The sequence below is a fragment of the Egretta garzetta genome, unplaced genomic scaffold, assembly GCF_000687185.1.
Source record: "Egretta garzetta isolate BGI_Z169 unplaced genomic scaffold, ASM68718v1 scaffold258, whole genome shotgun sequence".
Taxonomy (NCBI): Eukaryota; Metazoa; Chordata; class Aves; order Pelecaniformes; family Ardeidae; genus Egretta; species Egretta garzetta.
Window position 1 is genome coordinate 2,272,157 of NW_009260413.1, and position 22,716 is coordinate 2,294,872.

General features: G+C 37.3%; 1 protein-coding gene across 1 annotated transcript in view; it reads right to left on the reverse strand.

Annotated features, from left to right (window-relative positions):
- TTC29 (tetratricopeptide repeat domain 29) overlaps positions 1–22,716 on the reverse strand; it is an 85,647-nt gene that overhangs the window by 58,152 nt on the left and 4,779 nt on the right. The window contains exons 2-3 of the mRNA XM_035899196.1: positions 22,251–22,334; positions 8,076–8,299 (exon numbers count right to left, since the gene is read on the reverse strand). Coding sequence (XP_035755089.1) covers positions 8,076–8,299; positions 22,251–22,334 — 308 coding nt within the window. The remainder of the gene's footprint in view (positions 1–8,075; positions 8,300–22,250; positions 22,335–22,716) is intronic.

A 22,716-nucleotide genomic window follows, 5' to 3' on the forward strand; every position in this document is an offset into this window, starting at 1 on the left:
CCACTGATCAGAGAGCAAATGATGGCACTGGAATGCGATACTGAATGAGCAGAAAGAGAAGTCTGAATCACACAACCTATTGTAAAACCTGCAAGACAAATTCCTGTTTTTAAATAAGAAACAATCAGGAATGCACACAAAGGTTCAAAGGCTGATCCAATTAATCTTGAATTTCATAAAATAGTGGAAGCTAAATTCAGGTATTCCAGAACATTTAAATCACAAGATTGTGAGAACACTGTAAAGATGAACATCTACCCAAGATGGCAGCTACACAGAACAAACAGAACTTGATGGAGCAGATGGTGAGGCCTGATAGTTCACAGTTTTGGACTTAATTGAAGGTCTGAAGCAGGGCTAAGAACATATCTTATGGGAAATTATCCAACAGAACATGCCAAATTACCAAACTGAGGGCAGTAACCTATCACAAAAACTAAGCAGAAATCAAATTAAATGTCATTATATGTTGCAGTATTTGTTTTATAATATTCTAATATTTTTATGTTTTTGTCACAATATAAATTACAGAAAATTGACTTTAATTTTGTTTGATCTCAACTTTTCAAAATATTTTATTTTCATTGTCCTTTGCAATGGAAAACAACTTTGCAATTGGGTGTCTGCACAAAAGGAAAGGATCCCTATCAAACCTTGCTGAGGTCTTTTTGTTAAACAAAGATTTAAAAAAAAAAAAATAAAAATAAAAATTGCTTCAACCTGAGCTTAAATTTTAAACCCCATACATTAAAGAGATATAGTGTTCCCTGGATCAGAATCCCATCTCAGCTGCCAAGTTATGCTCAAGCTATAGTCCCTGGTTGCCCACTGAACAACATCTTCCTTTGTTCCTGGGCTCTTCTCAGGAACTGTTCCCTTGGCAAGCAGAGGGGTGCATGGAACAGAGGACCCTTCAAATCCATGCTCTGCATGTTTGCTGTGTTCAGCTAGACAGCTACTAAATAGTGCAACGCACAGGGATAGTGAGGTGGAGTTTGAGTATGACGATCCCAACAGAGCTAAAATGAGGAAAAAAAAAATATCTATATATAAAATCTGCAAACCATACTGGTGTGATGTAAGTACAACTGTGCAACATCTGTACAATCTCCTTTGTGACAGGATGTAGTGGAAGAAAGGAAAAGTAGTACAGAAATGGTGTTTAAAGAACAGATGAAAACAACATCACGAAGAGATCCTGGCTGGGTATTTTCCTTGAAGAAGAAAAGAAAGAGGCTGTTGTTCTTGTTAATGGAAAATAGAACTTTTAGTAATTTTTAAAATACAGGTATCAGAAAGAAATTTTTCAACATCCATTTATGGCTTGATATTTCCACTCAAAAACCTACCAGTCAGTCATTTGTTCCTGCCAGATGAGGGCCATAGAGAAACTTTTCAACAGCTGGTAACACTCACCTTCCAGTTTTGTTAGTTGTTTTTAGTGAGTATGACTTGATTATAACTGACCATTCACTCTTGAAGACATATAAAGGAGCGGCCTAAGATCAATTAAGTCACTAGGTGTCAGAATGAGACACCGTTAATACTGGAAGTTTCATTTTTCTTTTGCCAGAGAGGTCAATACCAGCGACTCGGTACCAAGACAGCTGATGCTGTGAAGAATTCACACACAAAGATCTAGGATGGGGGCTGTTGGGCCACAAAGAAGTGTGAATGGCAATATAACATGGGGCTGCAATCAATTTATTTGCACCTGGATCCATACACGGCAAAGAATCAGTCCCCCTTTGCTTGCTCAGGACAATCATGCCTCTACCCCTACAGGTAGAGGACCACACAATCCTTCCTTTTTCCAGAAAGTTTATCCATAAGCTAAACTCGCACGCAAATGAAGAAAGGTTGCTGTGGGGTAGCACACTGACACCATCAAGTTTCGGGCAGAGCCTCTGTTTCCTAGGTGTCATGAGGCAGGGTGTACACAGAGCACACCCCTCCCAACACCGCTAGGTACATAAGGGGAATACATTCTGTGAAACGTACAACCTATACAACGATGCTAAGGAAATTTTGCCAAGTAAGTACAAAGCTATCTAATGATAATGATGTAAGGCAATTAACTGGTAATCTGGAATGCTAAAGGGGGGCCATTGCAAAGAAAACACACTACTAAGATTTTCTAAGAAATGCTGCTTCTCTTGAAGTGAATGGTAGTTCTACAATTGGCTCTATTTTGAGAAGCCTTGGCTTCTTTCCTGGGCAGAATCACTTCAATTTTTCTACAATAACTACAAAAACAATGAACCCCTCCATTGGTCTCTAGCAACTACTGCGTTTTTTCCTGTGATACAATATTAAGTAGAAAAGGACAAACCTGCTTAGAAAATAAAAGTGTTCCTTTCCCCATCCCCCCAAACCCAAACAAAACTACACCTCCTCCAAGCAAATATTAAAAGAGGTTTTGGTATGTTTATCCTTTTTCTTTTTTAATGCATAACCTCTTTCCTTTTTTTTTTTTCCAGAATAGCATGGGTAATATGGTTATTGCAATGTTTCTAGCCCAGCCTAAGGCATAAGCGTGAAATCTTACAGAAAAGCTTTCCACTGTAAAATGCTAAACTCTGTTTTCAACCTTAAGTACCTCAGACAAAGAAAGATTTTCCAGTGCAAACACATCAAATACTCATGCTTTCTTCATGTACTGTATGAAAAGTAATCTTTTACAACAACAGCAAATGATAACTCATGCTGTCAAAAATTTTCTCCACACTGAAGTGGAGAAAAAAGAGCCAAGTTAGCAATTCCTTCTAATTTCATGTGCCTGATATTCTCTAGAACAAGGGCCAGCAGCCTGTAGCACATGCAGGCATTCAGCATACCACCAAGGTTGCAAGGGGTCAGGAACCAGGAGTAGATGGAACCTGAGAAAGGTAACAGCTTCCAGGTCTTAAACTCCTACCCTCCGCCAGCTGCTCCAATAATCAACTAATAACCAGTGTCTTGCCCCTCTGAAGTCACATTCATACCCAAGTATAGGTTCTGTGCATTGGCTTGGGCTCAGTGACCTGCCACTACAGTGCTGACTGCTCAGTACATATTGCAGCCACTGAACTGTGGCATTCTCCCTGGTTTTGCTCCCCTGCCCTGGCAAAGTACGGCCAATGAGACCTCTCTTCTTTTAATTGCACTTGAGCTGTAACTTGCCTTGCATCCCCTTCAACTTGTACAAGTAAATCAGCTCACTCTAGCAAGCACTGACCATATGAAATCTTCAAGGCTTCTGCTACTCCTAGGTAAGGGTTTAGTTAGGGTTCAAGGCTACATTTAATATGTAATTCAGATGTAATCTGAAGAACAACACTTTTCAAGGCCTTCTGAAATAATACTGGGACAGGTGACCTCTAATTTCACAAAAACCCAAATTTGGCACACTATCATTGAGAAGCAGCCTCAGTCTAAAACACATGATTGATGCTTCACAGTATAATCTGCACACTAACCATCACTCTTCTGGTAGGCTGAGTGGTAACTAACTAAATAAAAGTAGCTATACAATACTTTGATGAGATGGTTCGAAGAAGTGGCTTAGCCTAATGAGCATACAGACCCAACAAGTAAATTAGAAATGCATTTTAAAATAACAGTAAGACAGACTGTGCCAGCTAAGTATTGATTTAAAGAATCGTGCTGGGTTTGGCTGGGACAGAGCTAATTTTCTTCACAGCAGCTAGTATGGGGCTATGCTTTGGACTTGTGCTGAAAACAGTGTTGATGACATAGGGATGGTTTCTTTACTGCTGAGCAGTGCTTACATAGCATCAAGGCTTTTCCTGCTTCTCACCCCACCCTACCAGCTGGGCATGCACAAGGAGCTGGGAGGAGACACAGCTGGGACAGCTGACCCCAACTGACCAAAGGGATATTCCACACCATATGATGTCATGCTCAGCATATAAAGCTGGGGGAAGAAGAAGGAAGGGGGTAAGGGACATTCGGAGTGATGGCATTTTTCTTCCCAAGTAAAGATTACGTGTGATGGAGCCCTGCTTTCCTGGAGATGGCTGAGCACCTGACTGCCGGTGGGAAGCAGTGAATGAAGTCCTTGTTTTGCTTGCATGTGCCGCTTTTGCTTTACCTATCGAACTGTCTTTATCTCATTCCACAAGTTTTCTCACTTTTGCTCTTCTGATTCCCCAGTCCCATCAAGGGGAGTGAGGGAGTGGCTGTGTGGTGCTTGATTGCCATCTGGGGTTAAACCACAACATTTATATGGTAAACTCTGTGCAAATACCAGCCTAAAGGTTTTAATTTCACATTTAGATATTTTTATCTGAGGAACAGCAACATTATCATTATAACGAACTGGTCTCCCAGGCACACATTACACTGGGTGCTGTTCAAAAATTCTAGAATATAAGACTTCTTAGTAGTATTTCCTCTGTTCTTACTTGTTCCCCATGACTCACCCAGACACAGAGATATAGAGTCAAATTTTTCTGGGTCTTAGACAGACAGAATGGACAAAAAGGATTCTACTCTGTTGGTACACCTCTGTAGGGTATGGTCATCATTTGTTCACAAGGTATCAGCAGCCAAATGATATTTAGTTAGCAACCCTCAATGCCAGACAAGGATGGACTGCGGCTTCAAACTCTCCCTCCTGCTAACTTGCAGAACAGTACTGAGTAGGGGCTGGGGAGCTATGGCTCTTCAAAGGGATAGCAACAACAACCTTTGGGCACTGTATTATACCTTTCAAGGACAATTATAGAATCATAGAATCATTTAGGTTGGAAAAGACCTTTAAGATCATCAAGTCCAGCCGTTAACCTAACCCTGCCATTCCACCATTAAACCATGTTGCTAATTATACCTGTTACTCTGAGCAGTACAATGAGGCAGGCAAGAAGGCAATTGGGCAGGCCATTCCATGGCCTCACAATAAAACTTTCCGTTTGAAAAGAACCCAATGTTTTCATACCCATGCCAAGAAATAACTGTATACATCAAATGCTGAGCTATGTAGATACATTGCTTTGGCATTTATCCTGCATTCTTCTGCAAAAAGCCATACAACTACACATATTTAAACAGCTAAACTATTCCCTTTTTTTTTAAGCTACTGAGACCAGAACTAGTAAAAAGAGAGGTTAGTCCATTATAATGAAGAAAGATCAAGGAATAATTAAAAACAACTCAATTTTGAAGTCAGAAAAAATTATATTATTTGCATCAAAAAAGACCAAATAGAAATTAAGTCAAGTGTTGCCAATATTTCTGCCAGTGTTTTTGGGATAATGCTGTACCTAGGGCAAAATAACACTATCAGCTGTTTTTCTGAGAAGCTGCAAGGATTAATGTTAGCTCTCTGCTTTTAAATACTTGGAAGGTATTCAAATGCAATGACAATTAGTTTAAGTTGGACAGAAAAAAATGTATTTTCTCTGCACGTGGTATAATATTGGTAATAGCCAATTAAAAAAAGAAGATGATTCCTGTATGATTTGAAGGTCAATCAAAACATTCCACTAAAAATTAAAACAGAGAATACTCACTGGTGTATGTGAAGGTAAATGTAACTCCGGTAAGCAAAATGCCACTATTTTCAAATGCAGCAGTAAAGAAAATAACTGATCTTTGATATCAGCCTCCACTTCTGATGGATGGCACTGATTCTGTTCAAGCAAACAAACAACTTATGTCCAGCATTATAGTGTCCTATAACTACAAACTTTCAAAAAAAAAAAAAAAATTAACATATTTCACCAGTAAACATGGAAAGTGAACGAATACCTAACTTTATCTGTGCACTATGGTAACAACCATAAAACTAAACTTAGGAGCAGCAGTTCTAAGTTATATTCACAATTAAGACAGCAACACTCTATGACACAAAAATATCAGGTGAGAAAAATTAAATAACAAATAAGAAAATTTTTTGCTGACATAGTAAGTGAAGTTTTGTTTTCCACTTACCACTTCAGATTCAAAACCAATCCCTTCATCAAGTTTAAATTAATCAATAAACTTACAACATGAAGTTTTTTGGTTTGTTGGGGGTTTTTTTTGTCATTTATGCCTGCTATCTCTTCTTCAACACAACTGTTAGCTCAGAACAGCATAACTAAGACAGATAAACATTCAACTAGCCTAATATTAGCCACACTATAAAACTATCACAACTTGCAGCCCCAAATATTACTTTCAGCCTTTTAAGCTTGAGCGGTAGTGGCTGAAGAGCAAACACAGATCAGCTGCTGTTGTGATTGCTGCATCATGGTAAGCTCCAGCTGAGGCAAACTGCTGAACACTTCTTAAACGGTGTCAACTAGAGTTGTCAGGAGATCATAAGCCAGAGCCCCAAGCAATCTGATTAGAATCAGAGAGTGACTGGATTAGTGGAACTACTGAATTAGTATTTGATGAGCTGTATAATTCATATGCTATCTTCACAGCACTACTAGCTCTAACACCTGCAACATGAATTAGCATCCACCCCTTCATGTGCCAGGTGACTCAAGCCTCACTTAAAACTGATTTGTGCAAAGGTTTGCACTGAAACCGAGGAAAAAATCAAAACTAACTATACCTTGATCTAGCAATTCAGTAAAGAAGCTTGCCAACTCTATTGGCATGTTCTCATTATTTTCTGTTCTTTCATTTTAACCAGCTTTAACAGGCAAAGTTGGGAGCTATTCTCTCCTAGAGGCACGAAACAATTGGCCAGGCAATTGGTGGTAGCTTGTCTCTGTGAGAGGTGAAAGACTTCCAGAGCCCAGCACGCAACGAATTCTGGGTTCAGTGAGAGAATGGGTCCCTGCCTCTCACGGGGGTAGAAAGTGCACACTCAGTGGCACCTTGCCTGGCTGGGAGTGTGTTTGCCAACTCTCTTGTCACACATCAGTTTGTAACACTGAAAAATATCATGTACCAAAGGAAGGTGAAACGCTCTCCTGAAGCAGCTGCCAGAAGCAGGCCCATCCAGATAAGCCATGTCTACTGCTTTTTGAACGCTTTGGCAGTGTGCTTCTCTCAGGGCAGCCTGAGCGCAATGCTCCTCTCGCACGCCTGCAAGCTACCGGGGTGCCTTGTCAGGTTTTAGTCATACTCCAGACAAACCTGAAGATTCCTTCAATCATGGGCTGACCAGACCTCCTTCCTAGAATTACAGTGAATTAAACAAATAAACACACACAACTTTTGGCTTTCATAGTAAACCTAAATTAAACATTTGAAATTAACAGTTTTTTCAAGAGCTGAAAGGGTTTTTTTGTTGTTCCTTTTTTAAATGAAGTTGTCTGTTCCTAAATTTCAGTCAAAAAGCTTAGGTTCCCAACTCACTGTAGGTTTTCATATTCATAATGATCAAAATGCAACTTGAAACAAGGCAATTACAGTGAAATCAGCTCAGCCACGAAATGGGATTGCAGTTAGAGCTTTATCTGCGTCCATCCCTACAATTATTCCAAAGGAGAAGGACTGAGTAAGTTATGTTACTATTTATAGTAAAAGGAAATGAAAAATATGAGTGCTTAGTAAATAGTAGGCAATAGAGAAAATACAGTAATTTGGAGTTATGTCTTCACTAATATCTAGTAATTCACAGGTGGCATGTTACATCTGTGTGCTGCATTTTATTTGACATGTTCACAATCCTTTTAAAGTCAGTCACAAATCCAAACACAGTTAGCGGGCAGGTTATTTAATAAAATCAGATTTATAAAACTATTACTGTGTGAAACAGCATTTCACCTATTAAATTTTTCTGATACAAAACCAGCTACCCAAATCAATAGAAAAATAAAAGCAATAAATAATGAAACTATGAGAAAATAATTGAGATGCCATCAAAGCTATAAATACATCAAATATTTCTGATGATATCATAATGCACTCTACATGCTTCCCCCCCTTCTTTTTTTTCCCTTCGCAAAACCTCTCCCGGTATCTGCAGTTCCTAATCATATATTCTATAAATACAGCTCAGTTGACTAAGGCTGAAATGTGCTAAGATGCAGTAACGTTTCAAATTCATACATGAAACAATTTGGAGGCTTCCCCCAGGCATTGGCGGCTGCGGCTCCCGCTGCTCTGCTACCCACAATCCCCCCATTTACCTGCTCGCTGGGCTGCCTCAGCTCTGGTCAGGAGGTGGCAAAGCTGATCCAGCTTATCGGGCTGCTCCTCCAGGGACTTCTGCTGCCATATGGCTGACCCAGGCCCCGCAGCCTCCCTCAAGGCATTCCACTTCTGTATCAGAGCGAAGAGCTCGGAGAAGGACTTGTGATAACCCTGTCGCAGCATGTCTATGCAGATGTTCTTCTTGTATGAATTCCTGTTCCTGGGAATAAGAAAGAGGCATTTTAAAGCCTTTAAACCTGTAGTCTCTTCTCCACCTTACCAAATAAGTACAGATAACTAAAACAGCTTTCAAGAAGAGACCTCTGCAGTTCAGCAGCGGGGAAGGGGAGTCTTTCCCCCCCGCTCAAAGAGCATTCTGCTAAAACACGATTACGAATGTCATACCCTAGGGAAGTAAATACAGCAATAACGAATAAATACCAATACATGTATTGAAAACATGTTAAAAACATACTGGCGTTCTTTAGTGGGTATTGGTAAAAAGGCTCACTGATGGGGAAAACCCCCATGTTCACATTAGCTCATGAAAACACAATGAACTCTTAGTTTGCTTTAAAACAGTGCATAGGGAAAAACGAGGCACATTCCACATGTCAAAACAATGTATATGTTAAATAGTTTTGCTGTAGGACATGATGGCTTGGTTTAAAATGTCAAACAAATGCTATGCCAGAAACATAATCATTAGATATTATTTTGCTTCTGTTTAGCATATAACTTCAGATGGGACTGGTTTGCTGATGCAAAAGTTTGATAATTTCACCCTAATTTTAAAATCAAACGATGCAATGATGGTTTGATATCAAAGTTATCTCATTCATAAGCTCTGATAAGATATACATATCAAAAAATTGTGTAATCAGATATTCTCAAGAGGTAATATGTATCTTTTGAGGTATTATTTGTGGAAATAATCAAAATATCTCCTTTATGTGTAATGAAACAATTGTGTCCTATCCTGGAAAAACCTATGAGTCCAACGGGATTCCCTGCAACACTAGAGCAGAGGTGTAAAGGTTTGCAGGCGTAGGTGCCTAGCGTGAGAAGACAAACCTTTGTCCCAGTAAAATGGCAAGGACCCAGATGTATTAATTTTATTTTCTGTGTTCCATTAAGTTTCCAAACTGTTTTCAAGCCTGTCTTTTTAGATTAAAATCCATTTAACTTCAAATTCTCAGCAGCTTTAAAATAAATATGGAATTCTGAAAACTGAGATTTATAGTGTGTGTAATAAATTCAGATGACCTCATGCTAAACAATAGCTTAATGAGATGACTACTTCTAGCCTAAAAAGAGCTACTGCAGTTCTTTAACAATGCTAATAAGATGTAAGCAGTGTGAAAAACTTCTTAGTTAGATGTCAATGAAATAAAGAGTAATGTGAAATGTAAGACGTAAATAATCTGTATTATTTAATATTTAATACTATTAATATAAAATATATTAATCACTATATAGATGCACATTAATCCTTCACATGTATTTTTTTACATTTCAGTTACAGAACTGAACACAAAAATATTACAAAATCCTGATACAATTTAGACTAGACAGTATAAAATTTTTGTTTAATATACAAATAGATGTTTTTTGAGGTTGAAAAGCCCACACTGTTCACAGAGACAAGGGAAAATATAGAACTATTCTGTACCAGAAAACATTTGCAACATCTATCTTAGAGAAGGAAATGAGAAATATCTTTAAATACTTAAATTTTAATTTGCCAGAATATGCTATATTTGTCATATCAGATGCACAGTATATAGCCAAAAAATACTGTAAAGAAATTATGTTAATACCATACAATGTATTCCCTACTCTGTATGAGGAATCCTTCATTTTTTCTGTTTTAAAATTCTATCTAGCTAAAAAAATTTGAAGAATATAGGTAAAAAATTCCTACCAACTTCCATAGGCCGAGGAGTGAATCCTACAGCAACGTAACTCAGAGCGGTGGAATAACAATCTGCATAGCAGACACACATACATGCATATTTATTTCTATAATGTGATCTGTATTTGTGTATATGTGTGCATGCATTAGATCCTTAGGTGTATTGGAAGTAAACAAGAAAGTCCTACTAAAATATATTCACAGTGACCAAACAAAATGTCATTCAGTTAATTTTTACCACTCACTGCATACTCACTGAGCACAGTACCGATATTTGTATAAATAGAAAACCTATGTCCACCTAACATGTTATTTCCTGTAGAATCATGCATTTTTCTTGAAGTCAAAACACATTTTCCCCACAAGACAGTGTTACTAGCAAACCAATACAGGAAAGCAAAACGTACAGTAAAATGGGTCGGTTTTAAAAATCAGTGTCCATATCCTTTTCGTGAATCCCATCCCAATTAATAAAGAAATTGAAATAATGCTGAAGTAATCATACGGTACAGAGCACATGTTTTTCTTAGGCAAAGATAACTGATTTTAACTCACAAGCAATGAAGCTATCTACAGTATAACCATTCAATTTCTACAGGCACAAAGACAAAAGTTATCACTCACACTTAAAACCAGAAAATATACAAAGCGCAAAATAATAATACTATTGTTTCCTTTAGTGTCTACAGTATGTAAGCCACAAGTGACTGATCACACACAAGCAATAAAACAGGGCTAGAAATGAATGATATTATGGGGATGAATGGTATCTGCGACGCCTCAGAGCGCTTGACGCTGCAATGAGTTCTGAAATGGTTTCAGTTGTGGAAGTGGTTCCAGGCGAAAATGTCCTTTTCCCTGGCAAACAGGGCTTTTGAACAGAGGAGCAGTGTAGGTGGCAGCAGAAAACTTTTCCTAATATCTTGAGGTAAGCTATAAACCCTCAGTCCTCACGATCTTTTTAGCGTACTGCTTTTCACGATGTCACGCGGCATGTAAAATGAGAGGTTAAACAGAACATCTCACGCTTTACACAGTCGAAGGGTACTTTATTTCCAGTCTCAATATCAAAACCCGATACCTAATTCAGCGTACATGATTTCTTCTATAGAATCCAACCGTTAGCAGTATGTTCCTGCTACGTTGATAAGCTGGTTTACGCTAAACCTTTTCAACCTTACCACCTGATAAGCGATGATACATGGTTAAACACCTAAGTTTGCTTCTCTGCGTTGCATCCGCACCGATTTTAGGTTTCCTTTGAACAATTGCGTTACTTCCAGAAGGAAAATGATAAAACCAGCCCGGCCTCTCGGTCGGGGGGAGGCGTTCGCGAGGTTTAATGGTCTCTGGGGGCATCTACTGGAAATGTGCAAAACTGCAGCCCCCGCCGCCTCAACCCGGCCGCTCCCGGTGCCACTAAAGCCGAGGGCCAAAAGCAGGCGAGGGTTGCCCGCTTAAACTGGGGCAATTGGAAGGCGCGGGCAGCTGTGCCACGTTAGCTGCCTTCAATTTTAAAGCCGCCGCGTGACAGGAATACAAACCTCGCCTCCTCTTCCCCCCCGACTGACCATACGCGCGTGCCAGGAGAAAAGAATTCAGATGTCATTTCTAGAACAAATTATTTGTAATGAAGTCTGGAGCGTATCTATGCATTTATGGTTAAAACAAAGGGACCAATGAATCCGTTTTTAATTTAAAGCAGATTGGGTTTATTTATTTTTTTTTTAAATCCCTGAGATGCGACAGATGAAACCCATAACGCTTAACCCAAACACAGACGATGCTGAGAAGCCACTGCCCCTCTGACCGAACGCTCATCTCATTACTGAAACCCTGGTGATGTTGCACAGAGTTTGCTTACGCGGGCTGGGTGAAACACTGAAATGAGGCCCACTGGGGGGGTCTGGGCGGGTGTCCTGCATCTGTCCCACACCAGCAGTTACGTGATGCGGTGTTTTGTGTAGGAGGTGCTGAAAAATTCTGTGCGCTTCAGCATGTGTGTCATGGGGGGGGCAAGGGGCATGGGCCAGAAGAATTTTTCAGCACCACAAGAATTTTTCAGCACCACATGAATAACCACCGAAAGTTAAAGTTGCCATTATAGTGGTACCAGAGTATAGCTGATGAGTTCATCCAGTATAATATCGCACAGGTGGAAGCAGCTATTTATTGAACGCGGATCTGTGAGCTTGAAAAGGCACTGCTGCTGCTAACACTGTGCTTGAAGTGTACCTGGATATCGCTACGGGCATTTTACTTTTCTTAAACTATACAGCTACTTATTTTTCTTATACGGATTTCTTTTATTATTATCATTGCTATTCTAAAACAATCTAGAGTCGTGCTGAGGAATCATAGAAACCTGATTCTGATCTGCCGTTGCCAGTGCAGAAACCATCACTGCTAATCTTCAGCGAGGCTAATGAAATTACACTGTTGTTGCAATCCCGAGGACCTTCCTGTGTGATGGTATTGTACTTTTACAAGACTCTTAAGCAGTGCTGGGAGATCAGGACAGTACCATTGCACATGCCCTTTAACTTAAAATACTGCTGAACAAGGTTATTTGTATTCTACCCTTTACACTGGAAGAAAGAAAAGAGAAAAGAAATTAAGAGGCCAAGAGGCAGGTACTGGTGTTAGAAATAATCAAAATAGTCAGGATAGCATAACAGAATTATTTATCATGGGCTTAATTCTCTATGTCTCCTGTCCAGTGTGGTCAATTATAGGCATGCAAAATATGTGCAAAAGCCTACTGTTTTCAGATGACTTTTTTTTTGTCCGTATCTACAGATTTTGTAGGATTTAATTGTATTATAGGTTAATGCCAGCTGCTGATTACAATACAAGTGTACTGTAGCAATCCCATTTTGTAAAGCACAAAATGGCATGGATTAAACAACAGTAGTATATAAAATATTAAAGTGTACTTCCAGTGTAAAATAATTACTCTACCAATTATTACAATGTTTAAAAACTGTATTCAAATAGGTTTCAAACACTTGGGATTTCCTTCTGCAGTTGGCAAGTCAATGACTGATACAAACGCCTCGGAGAAGGATCACAAAATTATGAAAAAAGAATCAAGATATTTTTGCTTAAATTTAAATAAACAAATGCATTTTACTTCACCCCCTACACTTTCTGTCTATAAATTTCCAGGAAAATTAAAATTACATCAAGTATGTGAATACTTAGCTACTTTGTGTTTAACCTATATGCAAACAAACACAGCATAAAGAAGGAGACAGCAGGATTTCCTCACTAAAATTTGAAAAAATTTATGCAGTAAGTAGAAACACCAAAAAGCCAAGCATGCTGTAAGAGCTTGTAACTCCAGGCTGCTCTGCCTAGGAATTGAAAGAGCAATTATTATTTAGTTATAGTTAGACAGCCAAAAACTGTAACAATTTTGCAACACCGATAGTGACCCACACCTAATATATAGTTAAAACTTCTGCAGGGCATCGCTGAAGACAAAAAGCACTTATGCAAATACTCGGTAAATGTGGAAGCTGAAGATTTGACTATCGCATTCAGGGATGCTACGATCTAGGTTACAGTGGTATAAAACCATGCACTCACACTGTTGAAACCTATATTGTCAGGTGTCTGGGCTGCAATTCAACCAGGTTAGGTACATGGCTAACTTGGAAATATATCCGAGTCGTCTGAGTATTTGAGTTTGGTGTGAAAATTTACATATTAAGTATTTTAGTGAGTCAAGCCCTCAGTTGGTCAAGGTACTCAGCACATTTTCACCACATACTGCTACTGATACAAAGCTATTTAACTGAATCAGGGCACAGCCCTCTTTAATCCTAGTTTAAAGACTGTCCATTTAAATACTTTTCTTTTAATGAAATATTTACGGGATGGTAATATGTTAAATTGTAGACTATAGCAATCTCATTAAAGAAAGATAAGAAAGTACAGTAAATGCCATTAAGTAGTAATAGACGGTTAGCTTACACATCAGAATATTTGTTTACTAAGGCTGAGAATTAAATTATATTGGGGTGGCATGCATGGCTTTTAATTCCAAATTATAAAGATGCAATAGCTAATGTCCTAATACAAAAAGCATAAAATCCACAAACCCCCTGAATGTTATAAAAGGAATTCCCTACTCTAAATAGTAAATCAAAAATGTTGCATGACAATTTGTACGTATCGTGAAAGGGAAGAACATATATTTGAAATTGCCTTTTGTAACAATTCAGATTTTTTTTTCAAGTAAGAAAAGGTTTATAGAGCTATGTATTCAGAACTACTAATAGAAAGATGAAAATAAATTATAACAGAAAATAAATACATAGGTACTTTATACTACATATATATAGGTAGCATAACTTTCAGCATAATTAACGCAGTATTTTTTCATCTACTGCCTCACAGTCTCCTACTGTTGCCAAACCACACTTTAACCTGAATCATGCAAAGGTGGATGTATAACCTGTCAGCAGGATCCCGCAAAGAACACATATATTGAACTTGCTTCCTTTTGTTCAAAGCTACACTGCCACTTTAATACTACAAAGAATGAAAAATTAATCAATTATAAACATCAAAGGATGACACAGAAAAAGTATTTTAAAATGAATGTAAGTACTGTAATAATTAAGAATCCTCATTAACCCAGAAAATGGAAATATAAATTTAGCAATGAACTTTGGGAACATTCTGTCCCTAAACATAAATGCAAAGAAAGCACTAAAAATAAAGATAAAGGTGCCACTCTTATAAAAATGTTCTTCATACAAGAGCACACACACCTGTGATTATTTCAAGCATAATCAGAAAAAAAATCCATTATCTTCATCAATCTTTCTGCTTTTCTTTCTAAATTAATTATGTTCATTAACAAAAAGGAATTCCAACCATATTTTATGGACTGTTATTTATCAAAATGAAGTATTTCTCAACTTTCCCCTTTTATTTCAGAGCTGACCTAATGGACTGAGAGCCAGAAACTTCTGAGTTTGCAACCCTTTCCATGTGATATGCATGATATCAGAGAAGTCATTAAATTTCTCTGCAGGTTTCTTTCAGTGTGCAAAATTATCTTTAGAAAAAGATAATCATAATTATTTACTTTCTGTATCTTCTCAAGCTGATGCTATGAATTATCATAAATCCCTATGCATTTATATACTATTGCTGTGAACAATGCCCACAGTATTTTTGCTTTTGTTTATGATACCACATCCAAGTCCCCAACAGAACTTAGTAGTCTAAGGACAAACAGACCACACCGAGATTAAGAGGAAAAGAAAAGAGGATTTTACACAATTCGGGAGGATTCACTGTGAGAATTACTAGGAAGTCATGATCTCACCAAGGCAAGTTAGACTGTCTGTCCTTATTTCAGACTCTTCTTATATGTTAGAGATGCTTCACCTTTGTGGAGTGTTTTAAAAACAGAAGTCAGTTGTGTATTGCTTGACGTTATCTTCAGCAGTAAATATTGTTGAACTATTGAGAAATGAAAGCACTAGAAAACCATAAGACCAAACTTAGTAAAAACAACAAGTTACATAAAAAAAAAACCTTCAGCTCACTGTGTTCTTCTTTATTAAAGTATGTCATGTATTTTATCTTTGCAAGAGTTTGATGAGTTTTTGCAAGTAAAATTCTGTTTCCTCTATACTTGCTAATAGTCATGAGAATCTGTAGTTTGCACCTTCCCATTAAAAATGTATTGTATTTTTTGAAATTATTCACCCCGCCTTTTATCCAGATCATGTCTTTGAAAGGAGGAAGTAGATAATAAATGGAATAATTCATGATTTCCCATTAAATATGAAACTTTCTTTTGCAGAGTTTAGAAAATGAAGTTCTACATAATGTACAGAAGTTGATTAGAACTTTTTTTAACCTTTTCAAGAAAAACCTTTCACATTACACAAACGCACAGAGAAGTTTCTTTAGGAAAGGCAAACCATTCACTTCCCACACAGTTCTGTTCTTTAGATCACTGCCTAATTACACTAAATAATATGTTTATCAGGGCTGGAATTTGCAGAGATCATTCATTTGACCAAAAAGAATGTGTGCCTCTAAGTGCTAAAATCTCTTTTTGAAAGTTGTTTAATAAACATTGAATCCTGGTCATGGCAGGCAAGATTGTTAGGAATTATTCAGACAGAAAAAAATACATATTTAAATAATATTGTGAAAGAAATTTAAAATTTATCAACTAGCTCAATAAGTGACTTGTGCCATCTCCCTTTCCACAATCAGCAGGGAGTTTGGGATAGAGTGCCTTAATTTAAAATTTCTTTTACTATGAAAGGATACATTTCTTTGGCTCCGATTTACCCTGTTCCATAGTTTTTAGTATTTAAAAGTGAAGAAATTTCCTCATAAAATGTAAATGAGTTGACACAACATTCCACCTGTTCTCAACCAGAGTAATGTGCAAGAAGAAGGTCATAAGGTGCTCACAGGTCATATCCAAATATTGACAAAAGCAAGAACAGCAAAATCTTGCTGGGACTAGGAAAGAGCAGTTTGCTTCCCTCTCCTTCTGCTGCTATGTCCTTCTTTAGCTGCCTTGAGCTCTCCTCTCTCCCTCTTCATGGTGTTATACACAGAAGAAATGGAAGCAGTTCAAATCAGTGCATCACTAGATCCAAGTACTGTACAATCAAGGACTGAAATACAAGGGAAAAGCCGTATCTGCACCTACACATTATCTGCCTGTGTCTGAAATTGCCTTTTGCAAGCTTTCTAGTAATAGCAGCTGCCCCTCCTCCTTCCTTGCCTTAACCTCACACCAACAAGACATTTTTCCTAACCCTTATTCTTGGCAGTGCCCCTCCCCTGTCCCTTGAGCGCCTCACTCCATAACACAGAAATGGTCAAATCCACCCTACAACACAAAATTCCCAAGCCTAAATTATGCATGTTCAAATTGGGAAGCCCCAGTAAAGATTTCAGGTTGTGAAAAAGAAAACATGGCAGTATGATGACCTCTCAATGAAAAAAAAGTCCCAATCTATTCATTGAGTAAAAGATTTCATAGGTCACCTATGAAGCCACATCATTAATTTATTTGTTAGATGTGACAGCTACTAAAAAGTCTGGATCAATCGAAATTGCAGTTGGCTATTTGTGGGCCAGTTCTTTAAGGAAGCTGAACATCGACACAAAAGACTAGAATAAGGACAAATAGAAAAGCAAATAAAGATGAGTACCAAAACTCTCACAATTTAAATGATGTATTCACAGAGATCAAGATCAGATCTAACAGCCCAGTCTAACAGTAGGGTTTACTAGTCCATCATAGCTATGATGAAAACAAAGAATAAAACACCCTTCAAGCTAGGCTCTCCATCAGCCCACAACCCCATTCTTCTCCCTCAGTGGACTCTCCAGATCATCCTGGCCTCAATTAGAGGAAGTTTCTTCCTCTTCAGTCTTGGAGGACAGATGGGGGTTGAATATTCAGATACCAACTGGTAGAAGAAGTAAGGATGGAGGAAAGAAATCTTTTATTTCCACAAACTTATCTGGAGCACTAACACTTAATTCCTCATTAGATTTTCCTACATCTTTTTTCCTTAACTCTACCTAGCTGATACCGACACTGAAACCAGCAGAAACTTGAGGGGGAGGGCATTAGTGAATGCAGCTCTCGAAGAGTTCTACCTGAACTTTTTTCAGCTTTCAAAATTCAATAGACCTCCAGTGTGGGATTCAGCAGTAAATGTACATGTCTACATCTGAGCTGGTCACCCTAAGCTCTCTATATAAGCAATGGAAAGGAATAGGTGCTTGAAAAGTAATATTGGGGCTCAACTAATCAAATGACTTATTCTTAATTATTTCCATTGATTATATGGTGTGATTAACCTCGTCCTCTGGATCAGTTAAACCTAGGTGAAAACCCCTTTGCTCTTTTTGCAGAGAAGGACAAAAGTTTATGGAAGCAAAAAATTGCTACAATATTCACCAGGCATCACTCCTAGAGCAAAAACATTATATTCCAGTTTTCAGTAAACAATCTGCAAAGTAGTTTAATAATTGATCTTCCCAGTATTAGCTGAGATGGCTGGCAATTGCTCTGGGGGTCACAGTCCACCTGAAAAGGAAAACCTTTGCCTTTTTGCATTCCCGATAATCTTGAAGTGGACCAGCCTTCTGGTGAATTGTAAGGAGAACAACCCACTGTATCTCAAAAGCATATGATTGAATGCCTATAAGATAATCTTATCTCCTGCCTGAAAAAGTCGTATTAAAGCATGTCTTTACTGACACAAATTTTTCAAGGCAAGCTTTCCATAACACTCTGATAGACCACTCACAAGGCAGAAAACACAAATACAGATTTTCTGCACATCTAGGTCGGCCTGTACTGTCTCTGTATAATAATTTAGATATCATCTGACTATCAATGAGTCTTGAGTGAGGACACTAAAACTCCATCATCTGATTTACCAAAATACATCTAGTAGTATCACTAACGTAATATTTTGTTGTTACTACTAAAGAAAGCTGTTCTGCTCGCCAAAAAGATTTCAAAATTTTCTATTTCTAGTTTTTAACTCTTTTTTTGATGATATGGTCATCTTTGGACAATTTTAATTTGTATGAAGAGGAGAGAACTATTACCTGATCTTTCTCGCCCTGACAAAAAGATGAGGAAACATGAATGACAATATCAAATTCTGGTCCATTCTAGGCTCCAAACTCATTTGAAGATTCAACCCTGGAATCAATCTCTTGATGGAAAATGCCTTACTTCACCACTCATCATAAACTTTTTGACTCTTAGATCAGTCATAAGGACAATTTTTAATTTATACTGCAACCTGATTTTGAGCCATTAACAGTTTGGAGAGTCAAGATCAAAACCAGAAAGTATCAGGGAAAGCACACTGAAGGCCAGTGGAATCAGCCAACCTCCTCATAAGCTTACAAAAGCCTAATTCTCTGGCAAGACAGCAGTGACATTCTGCATTAATGGGCACCTTTACTTTTTTCCATTTCCAGCTGCTTACACTGCATTCACCTCTTATTTCAAGTTAAAGTCTTAGAGAAGGAAACAAAAAAAAATCAATGAAAAAACTAAAGCAATATCCTATTTTAATATAATTAAAGTACTATGTTTCTTAAGCACGTTCTTTTCTTCCTCTTCTATTGTATCACCCTGGGACAAAAGAATTATTACAAAGAAAAAAAATGAAAAACATCTCCACATTTTTCCACACAAAAATGAGATTATAACATAACACACTTAACAGAATTATTCTCATTTACTGAAGTTTGGAACAGAGTACAATACTGTGTAATAGAAGGATAATTGCAACTTCTTTTCCTTCAGTTATGAAGAAAGTAGCTTATCTTAATTTTAAAGATTGTGAAGGATACAATTTTAGGAAACAGCTTTAAAAAATGTTGCTTGTTTCCATAAATGTGATACTACCGATACTTTCCTTTATTTAGGAGGTAATAAATTTGTTATCTGTGTAACATGCACCAAAAAAAGGGGGTTGCTTAATATTAAGCAGGAGAGTGGCTATAAGAATTTGTCTTGACAAAATAATGACTAACTTATTAAGTTAGCCTCCATATTAAACAAAAGTACAGATATTTAGGTGGTAAGAGAAAGATATCCTGTCCTTTTATAAAGAAATGCAATACTCTACTTCTGGAATGGAAACAATATTTTAAAAAACTGCACAGCATATTATAAGCCATTTCTCACACTTTTAAAAATAAAAATATCTGTTGTCTGCTGAGACATACAAAGCACAACATTGATTTCAGTAAAATTATTTACAGATATGGCATTGCCTTAATTTATAAATTGGTTTAAAATTACAGTTGAGGCGTTTAGTTTTTTATAACTAGATTAGCCTAGTATTAATACAACTGTGTAGCTGCTAGTTTGTTACCATTTGTTTGTTCTCAAATGATTATAGCAGGTTTATGGAACAGCATTAGTAAATCACATACTATAGAAATTTTGTAACTGCTGAGCTATTATCAAAAGCTAAAATTCTGAGAATAATTAAATACACAGATCATGAACATAATCTTTTAAAATATGTACTTAAAAAAATTCCATAGAAAAATACCTATGACATTTCAGTTTAATCTTCTAAGAGGCTTTGATAACTTTGAAAAACAGCACATTACAAAGCAGTAAGGGAACACCACACTTTGTGTAGGTATTGCAGAACAGATGACAAAATTCTCACTTCATTGTGGATTTCCTTGCTGGTTTTCTTTTCCACAACCCCCAGACTCAGGGTTTGGATATAAAAAGAGAAATTGTATAGGAGGATTTTTTGAGTTGTTTTTTTTGTTTTGTTTTGTTTGTTCCTTTTTTTTTCTTTTTTTTTTTAATAGCAGTAAAAAGCTGACCTGATCAAATCAGAGCTGTAAAATGCTCTTTGAAGCCCCAAGGCCTTCCTAAAATAGCAGTGACTTGTGTAATCACAGAGAGGACATTTCTGTCCCTAGCATGGTGTGCGTACTATGGAAATCCACTGGGGCCAAAGACTGAAATGATTCACTGGGAAGGCAAGTCAGTCTGCAACAACTGCTGTAGCGCAATGACTACAGCAGCACTGCATAGCTGGTACGGAACTAGGGTGACAATCAGTGAACGTACTTGTTTCTGTGCTTGCTCCCTGAAGTCTGATACTTCTCCCCTCACAGAACAACTATGCTACCCTTTTTTCAGGGGACAGGACCTCTGTCAGCACAGCATTTGCTCGGGAAGGATCTGTTCCTTACGCTGGTCCAGCTCGTGCAGAATGTGACCAAGTCAAAGACCAGTCTTAGCTTCCTTCTCTTTACGCAGGGAATATTTAAACCAGCTATGACACCTAGCATGATTAGTAGGACAGCATGATCAAAGGTAACTGTCCTACATCAACCACATGTACTCACAGAGCAGTAATGTGGCACTTCCCCCTACCTCACCTAACTCACTTTCCTGTCACTGTCAGGCTGCTCTCTCCCAAAGACTGTGACCATGATAACAGAGTCCCTCCTACAGAAACAAAGGAACAAATTGAACTTTGCAGACCCTAGGATGACATATTGAGAAGGTCCTGCCCAATTCCATCATTGATCTAATCTTTAGTCCATCATCTTTGAACCTACACTTAATTCAAATAAAAGAAGTGGGGTACAAGTTTGCTTTAAGCAGATTGCTCTCCTAGATCATCCGACCAGGTACGTTACAATCTTTGTACCGACAGTCAGAACACTTCTTAGCTTTATCATGTTACCATTGTAACAATAAAGGTAAATGAGACATGTATCACAGGAAAGGAAAGTGTGTCTGCTGGCTGACTATTATATGGTATGGTTTCAGAACACTGCTGAAGTTATTACCCTTTATCTCAAATTTGGGAATTTTCTAGATTTTAATTTGAAAGCTTTTAGGGAAGTTTTGCAGGTACATTCTTAGGCTAGGGAGGAGAAAAGAAGCACATTTTGCAAGAAACTAGCTGGTCGAATTCCTCTCTGGTTGATAGAATGTTTTTATGCTGCAAGGATCATCTTGCAATATTAATTGTTAAGGTGTCTAGAGCCCTTGTATATGCATCTTTTTATTATTTAAATATTGAAATAAATAAATCATCTCACTTAAGCAACCAGCAATTCAGATTTGTTAGAATTCTTTCATTAATTTTGATGGTGCTGAACCCCAGATCTGTTAAAAGACTCCAGAAGAATAAGTCAGTCATAGTCTCTTGTAACGTCTAAATGTAAATAACTCAGCTGTAAGAAATCAAAAGTTATCTAGATTTCTTTCATTCATTAGGTTTTTAAATAACTAATGGTGTATTAAATGCTTCACTGCGGAAGTCAGCGCTTGGGCTTGGCTAAATAATAATTCAAAATTACAAGAACGTATGTGTTGGTATCCTAAGCTTCCACCCCAGAGGACATATTTCACAGAGGCACAAAGGAAAAAAAAAAAGCAAAGAAAAGAACACAGTTTCAAATATAATTAATGACAGAATTTAATAATAATGTTACAAATGTGATATAATACTTCAGTAAATATACAAATTAGTAAAACCAAGGAGTTAAATGCTTTGATATATTCAAGATCAGGAGAAATGAACTATCATTATTTAATATCAACTTCAATTTTTAAATTCCAAGTTCCACTAAAAAGGGTAGGGCCTAGGGAACTTTAAATTTAAATGATTATGATGACTAGAAACAAAGGAAACAATAAACTTATGGATGTTAAAATGCCTCAAAAAAGCCAACTTACGCGGCAGCTTCTTGTTTTGACAACCCTTTGATATTCTTCGCCAAATAATCATCTATGCCATCTTTGTCTTTGATCAAATGAATCCTAAATTTAAATGAAAAAAATTAAAAGAAACACTGTGAGGTGCTAACATAGAATTCTGCAGCATGTATAATATATTAGTATTGCCAAGTAGAGCTAAATACTGAAATATTGACAAAGTAATATATCAGACATTCTATAAACACATACAAATATCTTTTTAATTTTTTGGTCTGTAGCTATTTCAAATCTTTATTTCTGAAACAAAACAGAGTGGGTATTAGCTTTCAAGGACCTGGTTATCTGATATTTCTGTCTAAACTAGAAGAAAATGTGTATTAGCTAAACCAATAATAATTGATTAAGCTACCTATATTTAAACTTTTTTCTGAAGCAGAACTGTTACATTTTTGCATTATCAGTGTGGACCAGAGTGGTCCAGTCT